Source organism: Lepidochelys olivacea (assembly GCF_965140295.1).
Source record: "Lepidochelys olivacea isolate rLepOli2 genome assembly, chromosome: 10".
Lineage (NCBI taxonomy): Eukaryota > Metazoa > Chordata > Testudines > Cheloniidae > Lepidochelys > Lepidochelys olivacea.
The window spans coordinates 44,888,097-44,909,250 of NC_140420.1; the positions used below are offsets into that span (position 1 = coordinate 44,888,097).

The 21,154-nt window shown below is 43.8% G+C and overlaps 1 protein-coding gene across 1 annotated transcript; it reads right to left on the reverse strand.

The window, feature by feature from the left end:
- Window positions 1-226: 226 nt before the first annotated feature.
- Window positions 227-16,752, reverse strand: TRIM69 (tripartite motif containing 69; the record flags this gene model as incomplete). Its single annotated transcript, XM_084640378.1, has 6 exons — window positions 227-2,639; window positions 4,540-4,664; window positions 8,784-8,806; window positions 9,781-10,014; window positions 11,662-11,757; window positions 16,246-16,752. 6 exons carry the CDS (start codon window positions 16,750-16,752, stop codon window positions 2,098-2,100), a joined length of 1,527 nt encoding a protein of 508 aa, XP_084496504.1. The 3' UTR covers window positions 227-2,097.
- Window positions 16,753-21,154: the final 4,402 nt, after the last annotated feature.

Below are 21,154 nucleotides of genomic sequence, written 5' to 3' on the forward strand. Positions count from 1 at the left end.
AGGTACAAACTCAACCGGAAAAATATAAATTATAAGTTTATTTAGGAATGCCCCCCTAGCGGAAACTCACAAGTCCAGCCAGGCCAGACTCAGTTCAGAATACTAGTGCACAGCTTTCAGATGATTGCAATAAGTGCTAAATGTTTTTAACATTAACAGAAAAATGAATATAAATTCTAGAGTCTATTAGGATGTAGTGTGTAAGAATGTGTCTGTGAAACCAGCATCCCCATCGATGTTATGACTTCAATGAGCAACAACAATTAACCAGGAAAAAAAACCTGTCAGTAGTTTTCAACTTTAAATCTGAAAAACAATATAATACAAGTAGTGTCCAGCTCTAATACTAAGGGCTGGATTCTTCTCTCACACTGGTGTAAATCAGAGAACAATCAGGCCCTGAGTATTTTCCATTCCTAAAGGTGTGTCCTTGTATCAAACCAAGTATTCATGGCAGAAATTTAGGGGTCCACTTTAACTTCCTCTTGCAATTTTAGGGGTGAGGATTATTTCTTTGTCCTTAAGATTTAATAAAACTGCTACCCTAAAGCACTGCTCTATATGTAGGGGCTTCTTGAATGTTAATGACTACAAGATTGTAATGTGTTGACAGGTGGCTCTAGTTAGATCAAGGACTTCTGCTCCTTCATAGATCTCTGGAATCTGGACATTTTCACTTTTCACATATTCTCCAATATTTCCACACTTCTTTAGAGGGCTCTACAATTCTGAGTTGCCTAGGCCATGATCTGCACCCTCTGAGCTCTATGGGAGTTTTGATATGGACTTTAATGAGAACAGGATCAGGCCTCAAGTGAACTTGTTTTTTTTTCTATAACATAGAATCATAGAATATCAGGGTTGGAAGGGACCTCAGGAGATCATCCAGTCCAACCCCCTGCTCAAAGCAGGACCAATCCCCAATTTTTGCCCCAGATCCCTAAATGGCTCCCTCAAGGATTGAACTCACAACCCTGGGTTTAGCAGGCCAATGCTCAAACCACTTCTCATTGCTCTGTATTTTAATCATGCCATGGTTTGACTTCCTCTGTGCTCCTCACTTGTCCCTTAAGATTGTTTCCGTTGGAAAAAAGATGTCCTTTTAAATTCCTTTAAAAAACTGGCTCATGCCAGTGGACTTCGGTGACCTCTTAGCTGTTCAAACTTCAGTACGGTTCTTGGTCTCCATTTGCTACTTTTTGTGTTTAGCAATAGCCTGTGCAGCTGTCAGAAATTCACTGCTGGTCTTTGCATTAGGTTCTGCTCCTGCCGCCTTCTAATTGTATTATTTTAAAACAAATCTATCTGTATAGGTTGCTATGCAGAGTTCTATACTGGTTTGTAGTGGACAAGAGGAGACTGAATGGAATAAAATTTGGTTTAAAAGAGCAACTTTTACACTCAAGGAGTCCCAATGCACATTCTCTCCCAGCCTTGGCCATTTCAGCTTGTTTTATTTAGAGGGGAAATGTTGACGCTTTCCTTGCCTAAGAGGATCTCCTTAACCCTTAGAACAAGTGAAGAAAGGTATACTCATCCTCAGCTCCTTCCCCCCAATACTCCAACTCCATTGCACTCAGGCAACCCCCTGGAGACAGCCCAGCCCAAATACCACCCTTCCCTGCAGCTGGCTGTATTGCTCTCTTGGATCTGGCTCCCTTCTGGTTTCCTACCCAGTCCTGCCTAGACTAGATCAACTCACCTTCCACACTTTCAGGATCCCAGCCCAATGGATCCTGTCCCAGCCAGTGAAACTGGTCAAGTGGGGAGTATTTGCCAGGCCTCAGGAATGTTTTCCATCAACAAAATATAGTGAGACTGAATCAGGACTCACTCATGGCAGAAGTCCCAACCTCCCACCAAGCCACTACCAGAAACCCTCCCCACTCGCCAGACTACTGCCCCTAAACCTGGAAAACCCTAAGAAACCATCAGAGGCAAGTGCTACAAACAGCATTTGTGATACTGGGTGTGTTGAAAGGGACACACCCTGCTATATTCAACACATTTTTAGTAACATAGGTTACTAAATCTATGAGCCTTGTTTCAGATCTAGAGAAACCTGATTCACAGGGGGAGGCGTCAACAAATCTGCTCCTACATGTTGAAGAAGATTTTCAGGGGTTCACTGTTCTCACTGGAGTCATTCAAGCAGGGACAGAAGTATGGGTAAAGCTTTTCTGTGAAAGTGTCCATGAAAGTGTAGATATGGGACATCTTATTAGCATCATAAAAGGACACCTGTCCTCCCTCATAGTCCAGATACACCCCAATCCTAGACAGGCTAGTGCTCAGGGTCAGACCTCTCGCAGGTATATCCAAAGCTTTAAACTTATTCCTGTTCCTGAGCCTTATAAGCCAGTATCCATCCCTGGGTGATAATGTGTTGTTCCCTTTCCGGTTGATGGACTCTTTGACCACCCCCAAAGTCCATTTGGTCTTGTTCTCCACCTCCACTTCCCAATAATGTTTTCCTGAAGTGAATCCTTCAGACCCCAGGACAGCTACACTGGAATCAAACCTCTCTGGGGTATCTGGGAGCATCTGCTTTGTGTCATCATGTCTCACGCAGCGCAGATCTTCAGAGAGAATGAGGTTTGGATGCGCTGTCTTCGGGTCCAGAATCACCAAGGAAAGACCTTGGTAGAAAAAGAAAACATGGTTAGCAGAGAAAGCATTTTAACATGGTACTTTCTACAGAGTAACCAGGGCCCTGGGAATGCTGCCAAAATGTCCCAGAACTGAGAAATTCTCCTCTTTCCTGGGGGCCTCTCATCAGCAAGCCAGAGAATCAGAGCAGACGGAGGAAGAAGAGCTTTACACATAGCTGGGTTCGTCACCAAATCGTTCCAAAACGACCCAGCAAGGTAGGTGCAGCCAAACCAAAGGAAAAACTATGGGGAAAATCTATTTGGGGGAGATTTCAGAGTAGCAGCCGTGTTAGTCTGTATCCGCAAAAGGAAAAGGAGTACTTGTGGCACCTTAGAGACTAACCAATTTATTTGAGCATGAGCTTTCGTGAGCTTTGGATGCATCCGATGAAGTGAGCTGTAGCTCACGGAAGCTTATGCTCAAATAAATTGGTTAGTCGCTAAGGTGCCACAAGTCCTCCTGTTCTTTTTGCGGATACAGACTAACACGGCTGCTACTCTGAAACTCATCAGATAGTCCTTTTAAGTGCTTTCACTCTTTAATCAGATTACAACGTTGCTCTCCCACAAAATACCTCTTAGCCTAGAGAGAAAGGAAGCCAGCCATTTTAATCCTACACCTTCCACTGATTAGCACTACATTTCTCAAGCCATATCTAACAAGGGTTCCCAAACATCCATCACCACATTCCTCCACCTCTCCTATTTTACAAATGGGTTAAGTGAGTACCTGGGAGGTGGCCCAAGGTTATAAAAGAAATTTATAGCACAGCTGGGACTAGAATCCAGGAAGAGCCATGTCCCATCTACAGAGCCTCTCAGAAAACATATGCCAGATCATCTGTTAAAGCTCTAAAATAGAGTTACTTCTAGTAGCATAGATACATTAACAAATATTACAATATGCTACACATATGTAACTAAAGTGTAGAAAAGTGTGTGTGGGTATATTGTATCATCTGAGAAATAGCGTGATTGTGTCTTGCATGTGCTGACAACAGGATGTCAGAAATGTACAATTATAATTTCATAACAAACTTGCATGATATTATATTGCATTACTTGAAACACAGGATACAGCCTTGTAATAAAATCATAAAGCATAGACAAAGGAGGGTGGAGTTAAGTTTTGCAATTTCCTGAATTTACTATGACTTTGCAACCTTAACATTGCTTCATGGTGCTTTTTTTGTACAGAAGATATTACATATCCCCCCGCCCTTCAAAAAATGTTAAAAAAATATTAAGGTTGTAAAACCAACCACTCAAATGTTAGGAAATATCAGAATTAAGGTTTCTGTTCAACCTTAATTGGCTCCCTTGTGCGTATGCATCATGATACTGTCTTTAATTACATGATCATGTGCTATTTCTTCCACAGGACTTCAGAGTGAATGAACAATTATTTCATTTTTGTTTTTCATTCTCCTCATTCAGGCTGTGGCCCCAAGCCTTATTTATTGCACACCATCCAAATCCCAAAACTATTAATTCTCTCCTGGGCATTTCTGTGGTGCTCTCATCATAGTATTTGATCACATACGTGAATGAATTTATCTTCCCAGCATGCCTCTGAGTTTTACAAAATCTAACAGTACTAGAAATATTTTAATAATTTTCAAAAATTAAATTTAAATGATTTTTTTGTTTAGATGTAAATCTTTCCCTTTAGTGCTGGGACTCCAGGCATATCAGCATGTTGTTATTGCATGTGAACTACAGATTGAAACAGACTAGAAACTATGGGGGAAACTGCATGTAATAGCTCATTTATCATTTTGAAAATCAGGATGGAACAGCAACACAAAAGGAAAAATAAAAGCCGGACTGAAAAAAAGCAGGAATGGGTCAAATGGCTGTAGCGAATAATGAAGCAATAGCTCATTACCTGGTCTGAGGATGGATTTCATTTCCTTCCATGCAGTGTACTGAATTGGACCCTTGAACTGTCCCAGGCTTAGTTCACGACAGACAAGTGCACCCAGAGATAAGGTGCTTGCTTTTTGCTCCAAGCTGTGTAGGACACAAAGCACGCTGCCTGTTAGATTGTGTTTACAGTGTCTGGTAAATACAGATGCTACAGATGCACTAATGCTGCAAAAAACAATGCAGCATCTTTGGTAAAATGTTAAAGAAAGTTTCTTGGACTGGATTCAAGTCCTTTTGATTCCCCTTTCTGTGAACATTCTAGCAAACAAGCTGTACTGGCACTGGGACTAATTAAACCACTGTGTCCAATCTAATATGATCATATGATTACAAAATTGTGATAAATCTTGTACAAAGTATGCCTTGTGAGGTATCATTGGAAAAAGTTATAATCTGCTGAGTATTATTATCTTGTTGTACTCTGTGTATCGACATTGTGTGTGGAGTTATGAAATTTTGCTGTATGTTTGCAACTCAAACATATTGTGAGTCTGAGAAATGCCCACAGGTTAGCTCTTCAGCAACTGTAAACAAAAGCCTCTGCATGTCATTCCTGAAGACACCTCAAATGGGCACCTGCACAGAAGGTGCAAGCAAAAATTTGCAATTCATATGAAGGACTGATGGCAAAGCACAGACACAATTGAACTGCCTGACCCCTTGACACAGCAAAGATTTTTCCAGCAAAAAGGGTCAAGATATAAAAAGGGAGAAGAAAGGGTAGGAAAGAGGTGGCCAGGGTCCTATCTCTGGACTGGTGAATTCTAACAGAGGAAATTTTGAACAAAAGGATGGAGATCCCCAAAAACTATTTGGGCACCCAGAGAGACGTATAGAAAACTAGCAGATTGAACATCCCTGTTATCATTTTGGACTCACAAACTCTAATTCACCTGTAACACATTTTACCTGCTTTAGCTTCTAAATAACTCATTTCTTTTTCTTAGCTAATAAAACTTTAGTTAGTTTACCAAGAAATTGACTGACAACATTGTCTTTGCAGTGAGCTCTTGAGCATCCATTGACCTGGGGGTAAGTGACAGTCTCTTTAAGGTGGCTGTAAGAACCTAAAGATGGTGATTTTGGGTTTTAATAACCTTTAATCACAGACATCCAGTTCATCTGGGTGGTGGTATAGGTTGGAGTGTCTAAGGGGACTGTCTGTGGCTCCATAGTAAGCTAGTATAGATCCAGTATAGATCCAGTAGATCCAGCTAATATAGATCCAGTATAGATCCAGAAACACACACTTGTTGCTGATTTGGTTAAATCTAATTATATACTGCCAGTGAGGGAGTGTCTACCCCGTTCTTTGACAGTCTAACCTGAGACTGACTCTCTCAGCTGTGACCCATATCAGATATCGTGACAGGCACAAATACTTAGGATAAGCAAATCTGAAACCTGAATATTCACCAAAACTGAATTTCAGGTGGTGAAACTAATCAATAGCAATAGAAAGTGGAATTTCACACCCAATCGTGTAATTCAGAATTTACACTCTTTTCATAGAATCACAGAATCATAGAATATCAGGGTTGGAAGGGACCTCAGGAGGTCATCTAGTCCAACCCCCTGCTCAAAAGCAGGACCAATCCCCAATTAAATCATCCCAGCCAGGGCTTTGTCAAGCCTGACCTTAAAAACTTCTAAGGAAGGAGATTCTATCACCTCCCTAGGTAACGCATTCCAGTGTTTCACCAAGAAAAAAAGTTTTTCCTAATATCCAACCTAAACCTCCCCCACTGCAACTTGAGACCATTACTCCTTGTCCTGTCCTCTTCTACCAATGAGAATAGTCTAGAACCATCCTCTCTGGAACCACCTCTCAGGTAGTTGAAAGCAGCTATCAAATCCCCCCTCATTCTTCTCTTCTGCAGACTAAACAATCCCAGTTCCCTCAGCCTCTCCTCATAAGTCATGTGTTCCAGACCCCTAATCATTTTTGTTGCCCTTCGCTGGACTCTTTCCAATTTATCCACATCCTTCTTGTAGTGTGGGGCCCAAAACTGGACACAGTACTCCAGATGAGGCCTCACCAATGTCGAATAGAGGGGGACGATCACGTCCCTCGATCTGCTCACTATGCCCCTACTTATACATCCCAAAATGCCATTGGCCTTCTTGGCAACAAGGGCACACTGCTGACTCATATCCAGCTTCTCGTCCACTGTCACCCCTCGGTTCTTTTCCGCAGAACTGCTGCCTAGCCATTCGGTCCCTAGTCTGTAGCTGTGCATTGGGTTCTTCCATCCTAAGTGCAGGACCCTGCACTTATCCTTATTGAACCTCATCAGATTTCTTTTGGCCCAATCCTCCAATTTGTCTAGGTCCCTCTGTATCCTATCCCTGCCCTCCAGCATATCTACCACTCCTCCCAGTTTAGTATCATCTGCAAATTTGCTGAGAGTGCAATCCACACCATCCTCCAGATCATTTATGAAGATATTGAACAAAACCGGCCCCAGGACCGACCCCTGGGGCACTCCACTTGACACCGGCTGCCAACTAGACATGCAGCCATTGATCACTACCCGTTGAGCCTGACAATCTAGCCAACTTTCTACCCACCTTATAGTGCATTCATCCAGCCCATACTTCTTTAACTTGCTGACAAGAATATTGCGGGAGACCGTGTCAAAAGCTTTGCTAAAGTCAAGAAACAATACATCTACTGCTTTCCCTTCATTCACAGAACCAGTAATCTCATCATAGAAGGCGATTAGATTAGTCAGGCATGACCTTCCCTTGGTGAATCCATGCTGACTGTTCCTGATCACTTTCCTCTCATGTAAGTGCTTCAAGATTGATTCTTTGAGGACTTGCTCCATGATTTTTCCAGGGACTGAGGTGAGGCTGACTGGCCTGTAGTTCCCAGGATCCTCCTTCTTTCCTTTTTTTAAAGATTGGCACTACATTAGCCTTTTTCCAGTCATCCGGGACTTCCCCCGTTCGCCATGAGTTTTCAAAGATAATGGCCAATGGCTCTGCAATCACAGCCACCAATTCCTTTAGCACTCTCGGATGCAACTCGTCCAGCCCCATGGACTTGTGCACGTCCAGCTTTTCTAAATAGTCCCTAACCACCTCTTTCTCCACAGAGGGCTAGCCATCTATTCCCCATGTTGTGATGCCCAGCGCAGCAGTCTGGGAGCTGACCTTGTTAGTGAAGACAGAGGCAAAAAAAGCATTGAGTACATTAGCTTTTTCCACATCCTCTGTCACTAGGTTGCCTCCCTCATTCATTAAGGGGCCCACACTTTCCTTGGCTTTCTTCTTGTTGCCAACATACCTGAAGAAACACTTCTTGTTACTCTTAACATCTCTCGCTAGCTGCAACTCCAGGTGCGATTTGGCCCTCCTGATTTCATTCCTACATGCCTGAGCAATATTTTTATACTCTTCCCTGGTCATATGTCCAACCTTCCACTTCTTGTAAGCTTCTTTTTTATGTTTAAGATCCGCTAAGATTTCACGGTTAAGCCCAGCTGGTTGCCTGCCATATTTACTATTTTTTCGACACATCGGGATGGTTTGTCCCTGTAACCTCAACAGGGATTCCTTGAAATACAGCCAGCTCTCCTGGACTCCTTTCCCCTTCATGTTAGTCCCCCAGGGGATCCTACCCATCCGTTCCCTGAGGGAGTTGAAGTCTGCTTTCCTGAAGTCCAGGGTCCGTATCCTGCTGCTTACCTTTCTTCCCTGCGTCAGGATCCTGAACTCAACCAACTCATGGTCACTGCCTCCCAGATTCCCATCCACTTTTGCTTCCCCTACTAATTCTTCCTGGTTTGTGAGCAGCAGGTCAAGAAAAGCTCCCCGCCTAGTTGGCTCCTCTAGCACTTGCACCAGGAAATTGTCCCCTACGCTTTCCAAAAACTTCCTGGATTGTTGATCAATAGCATAAATCATCCAATCTGGGAATGAGAATAATACCACGTGACTTATGTATGGCACCAACCCCACACAAATTCCATGTTCTGACTATTCACATCGTGCTGTTTGCAAACAATCTGCAGACCAGCAATCATTTGCTGAAGAAATTTGTGAATAATTATGAACAGCTAAATTTGAGAATTTCACAATTTGTTCATAAATGGTTTTGCAAACAGAAAGAAGCAAAATTTGTCAACTAAATGATTTGTTATGAACTATTTGCCCAGCTCTAACAGAGACTGAAGAATCCTATAAACATGTACTTACTGTTCCATGAAGGTTTTTATGCCCTGTCAAAGGAAAAAAAAAGAAAGGTAAGAAGAGCTATTTATTAACTGTGTCATTCTGTATGGCACATGTTAATAGTATTTAGAACCCCAGCAGCCAGCTATATGTTGTGGTGGAAAGGAAATTGACAGTTTTTTTGAACTCTCAAAGGAGAAGATGACCCTGACCTGCCACAGCCTCTTCCTCTGAAACTGTCTCTATCCTTCCTCCAGAGCATGTTCCATTTCTCCCTCCTGGCCAGGGTCTGAGGGGTGATTTCAGCAAACATGCTTCTCAGGATATTTGGTATTTCACAGCTTGTTCTGGTTTTGATATTGGAGATGCAACCAATCCCTTAGAGGGAATTATGGGAAATGTCCTGCTTAGAAACAGTTCCATGAATATATTCTACTTTTTCTATTTCCTTTCTTGTGCTCTTTGGCTGGGATTGTCAAAGGGGCCGAAGGGAGTTTGGCACCCAAATCCCAAGGAAAGTCCATAGGAGTTGGGCACACTTTAGCTCCTTTGAATTTCTCAGCTTTTATTACACAGGACAAGTCAATCAGAATCCTTCCTTCCTGAGGTTTCATCTGCTCCTATTACTTATTCCCCAGCCAAAATCACAATCCATTGGCTGTCCCAGTGCAGGTCTTGGTATCAGGATTATCTCAGAGGATCAGGCTTTCAGGTGAGGAGTAAGCAGGAGAGCAGAACTCTTAACAAAAACAATTAGCCTATTTTCATGCACATTCCCTCCATAATAAAATCCAGGCATTAGCTTTGACAAATGTTTCTAAATAAATATTTTAAAGCATCTCATTAGGAATCAGCTGGGATAAGAACTATCAAGAGTTAAAACCCAATGATGGTGACTTGGATCACCCTTCTCCAGTTCTCCCTCCCATGTGCTCTGCAGAAGGAACTTCATGGTCCCCAAATTATTACTCTGTCAGTCTACACTTCACGCTGTGTTAGTGTTTAAGTCCAGATTTCTCACTGTAAGGAAGTCGATAGAACTGTGCTGGTAGAGCCGGGACTCAATGCGTAACACTGTCTCCTTGGCTCGCTGCCACTTTTCCTGGAGCTTGTTTAGATTCACCTCCATTTCTTGGAGGAAGATTTTCCCCTCCTCTTGCAGCTCATTCATTAATCTTTTCTCCCTTCCATGCAGGAACTGGTGGAGCTTCAGAAACTCTAAGGAGATGTGGTGCTGAAGATGAAATTTGTTCTCCTGGAAAACACACACAGTTTGTTATTGGGAAATATCTTGTACTCAGCAGCTTCAGATAAAAACATTTACTCAGATAACTAATTGCTACCAGCTCGTGTCCATTCCACTTTAAGTGTATGCATGCCCAGTGCACTATTGTCAAAGATTTTTCCCCTAGAGATACCCCGTTGGGACAGCGCATACATTATTTACCCTGTTAATGCAAAACACAAATGTTACTAGTGGTCAAAGCATTATCCTCAAGAAGCAAAAGAGGATGCAAAACAGGCAGTGCTGAGCAAACCTCATGTTATGAAAGTCTGGCCCATCTTCAACAGGTGCTTCCTGATTGTGCTGCTGCCTTGAAACTCATTAATATTGCAATAAATGTAAGGTTGTTTCAGGAGCAACTGTGTTTTTCCAGTGAGACCTGGTGAAACGCAGTGAATCTGACTGAGTTCACTTTGAGTTAGTTTGAACTGCGAATCATAACCAAAGAAATATTCCACAAACCTTTTTGAACCCATTAGAGCTGGTCAGGAATTTTTTGATGAAATGATTTTTTGCCAGAAAATGCATGTTCATCAAAACTGAAACTTTCCATGGAAAAGGGCCAGTTTTGGTGAAAATTTTGTTGGGAAGGTTTCTGAGGCCCAGGAGGGAATTTCTGGGCAAAGCGAGAGAGATAGAGAATCTGTACTGCAGGCTAGCCAACAGCCTGGTGATTAGGACACTTGCTAGGATATGAAAGATTTGGGTTCAATCCCCTGCTCTGCCTGATTTACAGCAGGGACAAGAAGCTAGGTCTCCCACATCTTAGGCAATGCCCTGACCCCCAATATTACACTGTGAGAAGTCTTGGTTTCATCCTGCTCTGGAATGGGAACAATTTCTGAAGTCTTGAAAATATTTGTGGGACAGGAAAAACATTTCCCACCCAGCTCTAGAACCGATAGCGTACACTTTGCAGAGCTCTAGAAATAAGCAGATCTGGGAAGAATGGTAGATATTTATAACTGTCTCCTGGTTACATCTGATGGAGCAGTTTCTTTACTCCGCACATTCAGGAAGCTAATGATCCAAACTCTACTCCCATTTAGCTCCATTGCTAAGAAATTAAGACAGTGTGCAGTTTTTGTAGGTAATAGAAGATGTCTTGGGTGCATTGTCAGGTGTGAGGCCTTCAGCAGTGATGGGGAAACCTCAAACATGCAGAGGTTTGGTTCAAGTAAGGCCCCAACATTCAGATGTTAATCAGACTTATCCAGACCTTTGGGATTTCTGTGCAATGGATGGATGAAATGACCTCTTGAGGTCCCTTCCAGCCTTACATTTCTATGATGCCCAAAACAGCTGAACATGCATATTGGATTCTGGAAGATGGGCTGTTGAGGGACTTAGTGGGCAAAGCCAATGAAGTTCTCTCCAAGTGCTTTTTTGAATGCCCATGCAGCAAAGGATTTTTTTAATGCAGGCACATTTCAATGTGCATTAAGATGCTTAATATATACATCCGCATATTTACCACACATCATTTTGTTCTTAGTAGTAAACGGACTACTCACGCTAGACTCTTTGTTCTAATAAGAAACCCCTAAGTGCTGTTCTCATCAAGAATGCCACCTGAAGTGCATTAAAATCAGGTCTTTTTGAATGAATGCTACTCACTTTGTGACAAGAGATCTTCTCTTGCTGGGCATTCTTCAGAGTCTTTAATTCCTGCACAGTGGCCTCCAACTGAGTTCTGGTGGAGATCAGCTTTTCCTGTTGGTATGACAAACACAGGCATTATGTTGTAACGTATGTAGTTATTTATACTAGCTGAAGCTAAATGGATGTCTGGGAGATGGACCTAATGAGACCTAATTTTTCTCTTGCAGTTTTCCACTTGTTATGTTGGAGATCAGTTGAGATTAGGGGTACCAGAGGCACTTAGATTATTCTCTGTAATCTATGGAAAGACAACAGGAAATAGGTCAGTGGTTCTCAACCAGGGGTACATGTACCCCTGGGGGTATGCAAAGGTCTTCCAGGGGGTACATCAACTCATCTAAATATTTGCCTAATTTTAAAGCAGGCTAAATAAAAAGCACTAGCAAAGTCAGTACAAACTAAAATTTCATACAGACAATGACTTGTTTATACTGCTTTATGTACTGAACTCTGAAATGTAAGTACAATATTTATACTCCAATTGTTTTATTTTGTAATTATATGATAAAAATGAAAAAGTAAGCCATTTTTCAGTAGCAGTGTGCTGTGACACTTTTGTATTTTTATGTCTGATTTTGTAAGCAAGTAATTTTTAAGTCAGGTGTAAGTTGGGGGTATGCAAGACAAATCAGACTCCTGAAAGGGGTGCAGTAGTCTGGAAAGGTTGAGAGCCACTGGGTTAGGCGACCTCAGTCCACAGCCTCCCTGCAGGTAGGACTGCTGCTGGGCAGTGGAACCCTTGTGGGGGGAAAAGAGAATGGCAGACACTAGCCCATGAATATATAGCCTATTGCTGATCATATTTGGTACTTCTCTTTTAAAACGTTGTTTCTTTGATGGCTGCTGCAGCCCTCCAAACCCAGGTTACTGTCCGCCAAACCCAGGTTACTGTCCTTGTGGATCAGTGCAGCATTCCCCTTCCCCCTTTAAGGGCATCATGCATGCTATCTACTCCATACCACTGTGAATGTCTCCCTGAACTGCTCCAGGAACAGGCCAGCAGGCACTCTGCCTCCTGAGATCAGTGAGACCCACCTAGGGCTCCACCTCTCCCCCATCCCAGAGAGCACAAGCCCTCCACTTCTGAGGCCATACAAAAGGTAGGAAGCAGAGGAGATTCCTACAGCCCACCTTTAAGGAGAGCTCAATACACTGGGGAGATACCAGCAACTTCCCTTAGCGTCTTCATCACTGCACAATAGTTAACTAGAGTCCTAAGCAGAATTTAAAGAGAGACTTTTGGCTGGGCAAGCTTGAATAATTAAACACAAATCCAGTCCCTCAGCCAATATCTGTCTCAGATCCCTTTGCTTTGAATGCAAATATATCTATAGAGGAGCTTTTCATCCCTCTCGCACTATCTCCTCCTGACAATGAATTCTGCAACAGTCATTACTGTGGGTTTGTGGTGTCACAGTCTGTTGTCATGGAAATTATCATGACATCACACACTGAGCTTTCGTGACCTCCCTGCTGGACAAATTTGAGAAGGAGCAAATATCTCTTCCAGTGTAAACATCTGGACAAATCAAAACATGTGGTGAGAAAGATTAGTGAAAGCTAAATCGGGGTGTGATGAATGGTGAATAAAAAACTTGCCCTCGTGACTAGATCTTACCCATTAGGATCTGCAGAATCTTAGTTTTTAGGAGTTTTTAAATGAAGGTTTTAGCCCTCATGGTTGGGAAGATCCCCTTTGAATGGGCCTCGTGTAATCAGTTGCAGTATTGTTTTCTTGAGTCTGCAGTTACACTGGATAACGGTGAACTGCCAAAGGCCCAAATCCTACCACCAGTATACAGCCTGAGCAGCCTGCTCTGTGCTGGGGACTTACTGAAATCCCCAGGTCATTCAGTGGAGCCAGTCACTGTTTGACACTCCAGCCTTAGGGCTAGACTAGCATCAGCAGCACCTGTGCTCCCACCACATGAAGGTGTGAAAGGAATACCTTGAGAATACAGACGCTATACAAATTCAGTTTATATGTTTTAAATGGCTTTTGTCTTGACAGGCTTTAAAGTAACTTCCCTCTACCAAGATGAAGATGCCAAAAGATAAGCTGCTTGCCTTATAGCCCAGTGCTAAAATAGAAAAAATTACTGTACATTCATCAGTTCTAAAGGAACTGCAGGTGATGAAACTGGACATAGGTTTGAGAACTTATCTTTAACTTTGCTGCTGGGTGAATGTTGAGTGATTGGTTGTTGCTAGGGTTCTTTTTTCAATCAGTTATTTTTATATGATTTTGATTTTGAACTTTCCTGTAAACTGGTGACACAATGTCATCTCAAGGCCTTTCCACCTGGTTACAACCAGGCCAGCTTCCCCAAAGTGGTCTCACGCATACAGAGTTTTGCTAATTTTGAGGGGTCACAGATGTCAATCTCTGTGGTATGCAAAACACTGCATTTTTTTTCAATGACTAATCTAAGTGGGACTTTTCCAGGTGGACACTTGCGAAGAAATTACCCAATTAGAAGCTCGTTGGAGTAAGTTGCATGGCTCCAAAGTTGGCCCAGACTTGATTTGTCCAAAGAGCTTGGAGGGAGGCCTTGCAAGACTGAGCAAGCAAAATTTTCAAACTATAAGATCAAGGATAAGGTCAAGAAGCTTTGTCTTTTGGGTCAACAAGCCACTTGAGGCAAGACTGGCCATCTTGGGGACATGAAACCATGACATCAACAAACAGCCTTTAATCAACACCCAAATAAGGCCCTTTAACGTGTAGCGTTGCATCAGCAAAACATCACCATCTCTTTGCCTGCAGGTCCAGCTCTTACTCTACAAGAGTCCAGACTGCAAGAATTGAGAGTTCATGAAACCCTGTTATCTTATTTTTCCTTTTTGTACTTTTATTAGCTGGAAGACATCCCAGCTGCTTAATATTTTTTAATTTTGGTGTGGGAAAGTGTGGTTATGACCATGCATGTGTGTCTGAGCACCCTCAGAAAGTTCACACAATGAAGGCACCAGAAATAAAAGTTCCCCAGGTTTAAACAGCTCTAAATATTGGATCATAAAATTACTCATTGGGATGTGTACAAAAGCATTGTGTTAAAGTCTGTATTATAAAAGAAGAGGACCTTGTTAGCCATCACATAAAAAAGGAATTCTAAGAAGGCAGCTCTGTAATTGGCTTCCATATTAAGCTCTTGATGAGCTTTAAATCCTGGATTTGATTGATTTAGGTGCAATTCTTTAGTTGGGATTGAAAACAAAACAGAGAACCACCTTCTTAGAATCTTCTCTAGAATTGATAAGGATTGATTATTTTTAGCATTCATTTGACTATTTAATTCCAATCCAATATTGAGACTAACGTGTGGATTTGATTTTGATTTTTAGTTTAGTTTAAAAGTACCAATAGTAGCTTAGATGTTTTCTCAGGAACTTCATGAGAAGCCCATTAATAAAACTGATACTGAGTCACATTTCCTTCAGTATACAATGTGGGTTCAGAACCTTTGAGGATATCAGCTAATCAATTTAAAAGCCTGAGCAGCACCCAGTTATTAGCTTTTGATAAGTAGATCACCCTGCTCCCAAATTCTTGCTACAGTGGGGTCCAGGGGCAGCCCCACTTGAAACTAGGTCTTGTAGTATGCAAGGATATTCCTATCCTGCATGGGCTCTCCAAATCCTGTTCTGTCCCCTACACAGACAACCATGCTGGTTCTGGGCCACCGCCATGGAAAGAGGAGGCAGAATTTACCCCAAGAGCAGTAGTGTTCATCACAGTGGAATGTTAACTCCACTTCATAACTGACACATTTCATAGTCATCCTTCAGCACTGGGACAGTGCGACTGCTGGAAATTAGAGTATGCACAGGGCTCAAGCAATTTTATCACCTAGTACAGCTGGATGATATGATGGTAAAAATACCTGCATCCTCCACGGCTTCCGCTTTTGCTACCACTGGCAGTGAATTCCAGCTATGAAATGTAAATGCAGCCCTTGGGTCTCACTTTTGTCCCTCAGAATTTCTAGCTGCCCTATAACCTAGGAGGCTTAAACCTTCACCCCACCTCCAGAGTTGTCAGCACTTCAAGCCCTGGTGATGAAGATAAAATCCTCTGGCTAGTGACATATTGCATGAATATTCATGTTTTAATTGCAGCATGGACAGTGCTTAGTAAGCAAAAATCATGACTCAGATCCCTAAAATCAAGAGAGTGGCTTAAAAATAATTATTTTTTAAAAAAATAATAAGTGTGGGGTTCTTTTTATTCACATCCTGGTTTTTGGAGCCTTTGGGGTTCACTTGGGTCATGTTTTCAAGTGTTTCTTCACAACCATGAAGGCTAGGATCCTGTTATTACTTTGAAATGAAAGCTGAGAGTCTCACACGATCATAGAATTCCAGAAGCCAGGACTTTAAGAATAATATCTAATATGGCAAGATTTTCAATAACATTGTGGGAGTTGGCAACACTGTAACGTATTGAATGTTCCACATTCTCTTCAGTGGAAAGGTCTCTCTGTAAAATGTGCTAAAGTAGCAGAGAATGTTTCACACCTTCCTTTGACTGAGCCTTACCACATAGAGCTGCACAGCGTCTGGGAGGAGTAGGAATTGGGAGCTTTGATCTTCAGGCTTCTGGGCATCTCTGCAGAGAAAACAGGCCAGTTTCCCATCCATCTTCCAGAAGAGCTTGAGAGGCTCGCCATGTTTGCTGCACTTCTGCTGGCATTTCCCTACGTGAAAGCCCTTGATCTTTTCCACTAGTTTTTCCAGCACTATGTTCCCTATGTACTGCCTGTCCAGGGACTGTGCTTGGCACTCTGGGCACAGGCAGACCTCCGCCCTGCCCCAGATTTCCTCAATACAGGGTCTGCAGAAGTTGTGGCCACAAGGCAAAATCACTGGCTCCTTAAACCATTCCAAGCACAGAGGGCAGGTCAATTCCTTGGTGAAATCTTCAGCTTGTGGCCCTGAGGGCAGGTCGGAGGAGCTGGTGCCAAGTAAGAGGTTTATTTTGCTTTCATTGTCACTTACAGAAGTGCATGAGGAAGAGGAGACGTTTGTGCTGGAGGAAGATGACATCGTGCTGGAGGGAAATGTCTTAGATCAACTACCAAGCAAAGACCACCCTGTCAGAAGGGAAATGACTGGAATGAGATGCCCCTTCCTAGCCTAGGGCACAGATCTCTGTAACCCAGGCATGAGGAGGATCTGCAGCAAAACTCTCCTGTTGAGAGGAGCCTTGGGGAAGAGATCTTTGACCAAGGCTGCACCCACCCACAAGCACAGTGTTAACCGCCCACGTTGGTGCATCAGCATAGTGTACATCCTGACACTGGGCCAGCCTTGCAGCTACTTAGGGAGTAATCAAATTTACCTGAGAGCCAGCCCTCAGGCTCACTCCCTGGTCTCCCACTAAACACTTGAGACTTTGCAGGTCGGTTGCAGACAACGCTCAACCCAGAGATGCGCACCCTGCGAGGAACTACCCATACAAAGTAACACAACCTATACAAGCATACACAGCCCCGCCCTATATCACCACGTACACACAACCATTCCCCAACCCCCGACCTCACAGATCTAGCCCCAGCACCGACAAAACCTTGCTCACCAGATGTATTACTGCACAAAAATGCATGTCCCAGCTACACTCCAGAACCTCCAGATATTCCCCAGCCCTAAAATATGCCCCAAACACACACACCTCATATCTCCTACATATACCAGAGAAATATGCAACAGAAACAACTATCCCTAAGTATGTCCTTGACACCCCAACTCACCACTACACAGCTACCTTCCACATATAGACCCGAGAAGCCCCAGTTTCCAGATATACCCCAGACACCATCACATACCAGCTAGGCATGCAAAAGTCACGTTTGGAAATGTAGGTCCATAGATGTATTTTTCACTGCTTCTTCACAGTGAGGTAATCATTTTAAAAGCAAAGCCAATCTAAATTATCCTTCTGCAGTCTTAAATCAGCAACCCTTGGTTTTGTAGCTCAACTGTCCTAACCGATAATCTCTGATATGGTAATAACTCCTCCCACTCCACACTGGTCAGTGATGGAGACTGAATCCCGGATCTTCAGTACTCAAAGTGTGAGTCACAGCTATTCGAACTAAGGAAGCACTGCCTTTAGTCGCTTGCACTAGTAGGCTTTTATCATCTTTCTTAGCACCAGCCAGAACGGAGAACTAAAAAAACACCTGGAACCAGTAGGTTACACTTTGCTATTAGCCACTCAGGATTTTTCAACACGTACCAACACTTTAGGACTCACTGAAAATTCCCTGCAGAATTTCAACATAGAGAGAGAATCCTGTACTAGGTGCTGGGTCTTCCGCTGCTCCTACCCCAGGCCCTGGTAAGATTCACAAGGAGAAATCGCCCTTGGCTACTTCTTCTCCATGCTTCATGGCCCCTTAAGGATGCATCCCCCTCACTGCTCCTCCTCCCCCCGGCCATGGGTAGGCTCAGGGAGTGAGCTCCTCAGCCATCCCCTCCTTCTTCTCACCCCAGTCCTCCGGAGGAACCTCCTCTTCCTCCAGCACTATGGCGAGAGAGTGTGAGGGCTCCTCTTTTGCTCTGATCCTTTCTTCCCCAGGGCCTACCCCCAGCCATCTGCAAGCCCCAGGCTGCGGAGCCATCTTGAGCAGAGCCCTGAGTCTGCTGGCAGCCTGCACCATGGCTCTGTGGTCCCAGAGTGAAGGGGAAGGCAGACTCAGGGCAGCTCCTCTCTGCTCTCTCCCAGGCCAGGCTGTGTGCATAACACCTCACTCGCAGTGGCACGCCAGGCACAGAGCTGCAGGGAACAGCAGCAGAGCTGAAGGGGAGGGATGTGAAGGGCCTAAAGGCTGGAGGAAGCCTCAGGCAGTCTGAAAAGTCAGCAGCTCTGCTGAAGAGACTCCCCAGTCTAGGGTTCACCTATCATCCTATCCAGAGACACCTCAGGGTACTCAGCCTACCCCCCACATCCAGCTATTCCACAGGAGACGCCCCCTCCCCACCCAGATATAGTGCACACAGGCTCCCCCACACACCCCTCAGCAAGGTGATGGATCTCCATGAGCCCCAGAGTCTAGGCCTCTATGTCTGTGTGGGAGATTTACCCCAAGGTGATTGGCCTCAACAAATCCTAGGGACCATGCCCAGCAAATCTAGGGAAGAGTTTTACCCTCAGAAGATGGCACTCGGTGAGCTCTGGACTAGGCCCACGTGGAGGACTTGGCAGACCTGCAAATGAAGCAGCTGTTAAGTCATGGGGTCTGGCCGAGCAGGGCCCTTAGCAAGCAATACCACAGGAAAATGGCACAGGCAAGGTTCTGGAAGAGGGTGGGCGTGCGGTGAGGGGCAGGTAGTTCCCCAGGGACCTGGGGACAGATGCTGGGAAAGGGTGGCCGCAGCAGGCAGGCACTGGGAGAGCTGAGGAGTTCATGGCTTTGAAGCAGACTGGCGGTGTTCGGAGGGGTGCGTGGAGTGCAAGGGAGGTTTCTGAGAGAGGACGGCAGTTAGCGAGAGGCAGAATGGCAGTTACTCGGTTCCCTCCCATGGAGGGAAAGGTTCTAGAAAACAGGACCCACCCAGGTTTTCCTAGGATGGCCCCTTGGCCAAGGTAGCTATCCTGGATGAAATGGTTTGGATGTCCTGGGTTTTTGTAGCCAAGATGTGGCAACTCTACACCCTAGTCCACACTGCCCAACATTTCAAGTGGTTACTCTGGGATGGGTCCTATCCCCAGGGAGGGGTGTGGAGGTAGAGGGAAGTTACAGAGTGAGCTTGCCCCCCACTCACCCCTCAGCAGCAACTCCTGGGCTCCTATCCTGTGGGGTTGGCAGGGCTCAGCTCCTCACCCTGGGTATTATGACCTGGCCCAAGTGCACAGCACTGCTCAGGTTTGACCTGGACCCCTGACCCCCTGTACCAGGTCACAATGCTACTCACTCAAATTTAGCTTGGGCACGCACACAGTCAGCAGGCCAGGCTAAACCTGACCATCACTGTGAGCCTGTGTGACAAGGGTCACTGTGCAATACCTGGAGCAGAGAGCCAAGGCCTGTAGGGCAGGAGCCACTTTAACCAGGACAAAGGGTTGGGGGGGTGTCAAAACAGGACAGTTCTGCTAAACCTGGGACAACTATTGGAAAGTCTGCTAGTCAGTGGGAAGCATATGAGTAGATAGTGTTTTCCTAATGACAGGAATTAATATAATGCTCAGTATTTCTACAATCTTAAATATCTAAAAGTACTGTGCGAACATTAGCTGTTTGGTGAGTCTATGAGGTCACAGAAACCTGGGGAGGAAGGTTATAGCTAGAGAGATGGGCAGTAGTAATAACATTCATATTTCAGAGTAGCAGCTGTGTTACAGTATATATGGCAACACCCATTGTTTCATGTTCTCTGTGTATATAAAATCTCCCCATGGTATTTTCTACCACATGCATCCAATGAAGCGAGCTGTAGCTCACAAAAGCTTATGCTCAAATAAATTTGTTAGGCTCTAAGGTGCCACAAGTACTCCTTTTCTTTTAACATATTCATGCTTACATAATAAATAAATAAATAATAATAGAAGTGTTACTCGCCCATTCAGTAATTAAAGGTGAACTTTCAGATCAATTTAGACCCAAATGTAGCTGCTGTGAAAACAAACTTTTGCAAAGCCTCACACATCAATAGAAACACTCCAGTGGATTTTTTGCTTAGAACTTTCAAAGCATACAATTTATTGTTAAAGACCTAACATTTCCCTCCCATGTTTGCTTCCCAAACATTGCCACCCTCTGCTAATGTGCAAGAATGCAGGAAAGTGATTGGAAACCTAATACATTTATACTCACTTGCTAATTTAGGGGATTGGAAAAATAGAATGGAGTTTAATTTGATACACTTTTCTTGGTTTTAAAATACAGATAATTCCTGTCTCTTACAGAGCATCAGCTCAACTGGAATATACCAGACTTTTCTTTATTCCTGTGTTTTCAGAAAAAGTTCTCTTACCCAGCCTGAGGTTAAAATTTCCATAATTAGAGAGCCTCTTTGAGCAAATGCTGTCTTCAAGTACAAAACCTTAAATGGGAGGAGATTACTTTGCACAATGTCTGTCTTCCTTGCCTGTTAAAAATAATTTCATGATTAAATGGGAAAAAGCGGTCACATCCTTTCAAAGCAGAGGGATGGAATTCCGTAATGTCTTTCATGCATGCTTGTTCTGCCTCAACAAGCTTGTTAGAGTCACGCCATCAGATCACATGGAACACACTGCAGTCACTAGGGTACCCTGCATCCTGGGCTCTGTCCCTGCCCCATATTAGTTCCTTATTGGGCACTTGCTCTTTGTTACACAAAGAAAATATTGGCTTTTTCAAGAAAATAAGGCCAGCAGGGGCCATTATGATCACAACAGGTATAGGATTTCATCCAGTAATTTCTCCATCAAGCCAAACAACTTCTGGTGGGGCTAGAAACTCTG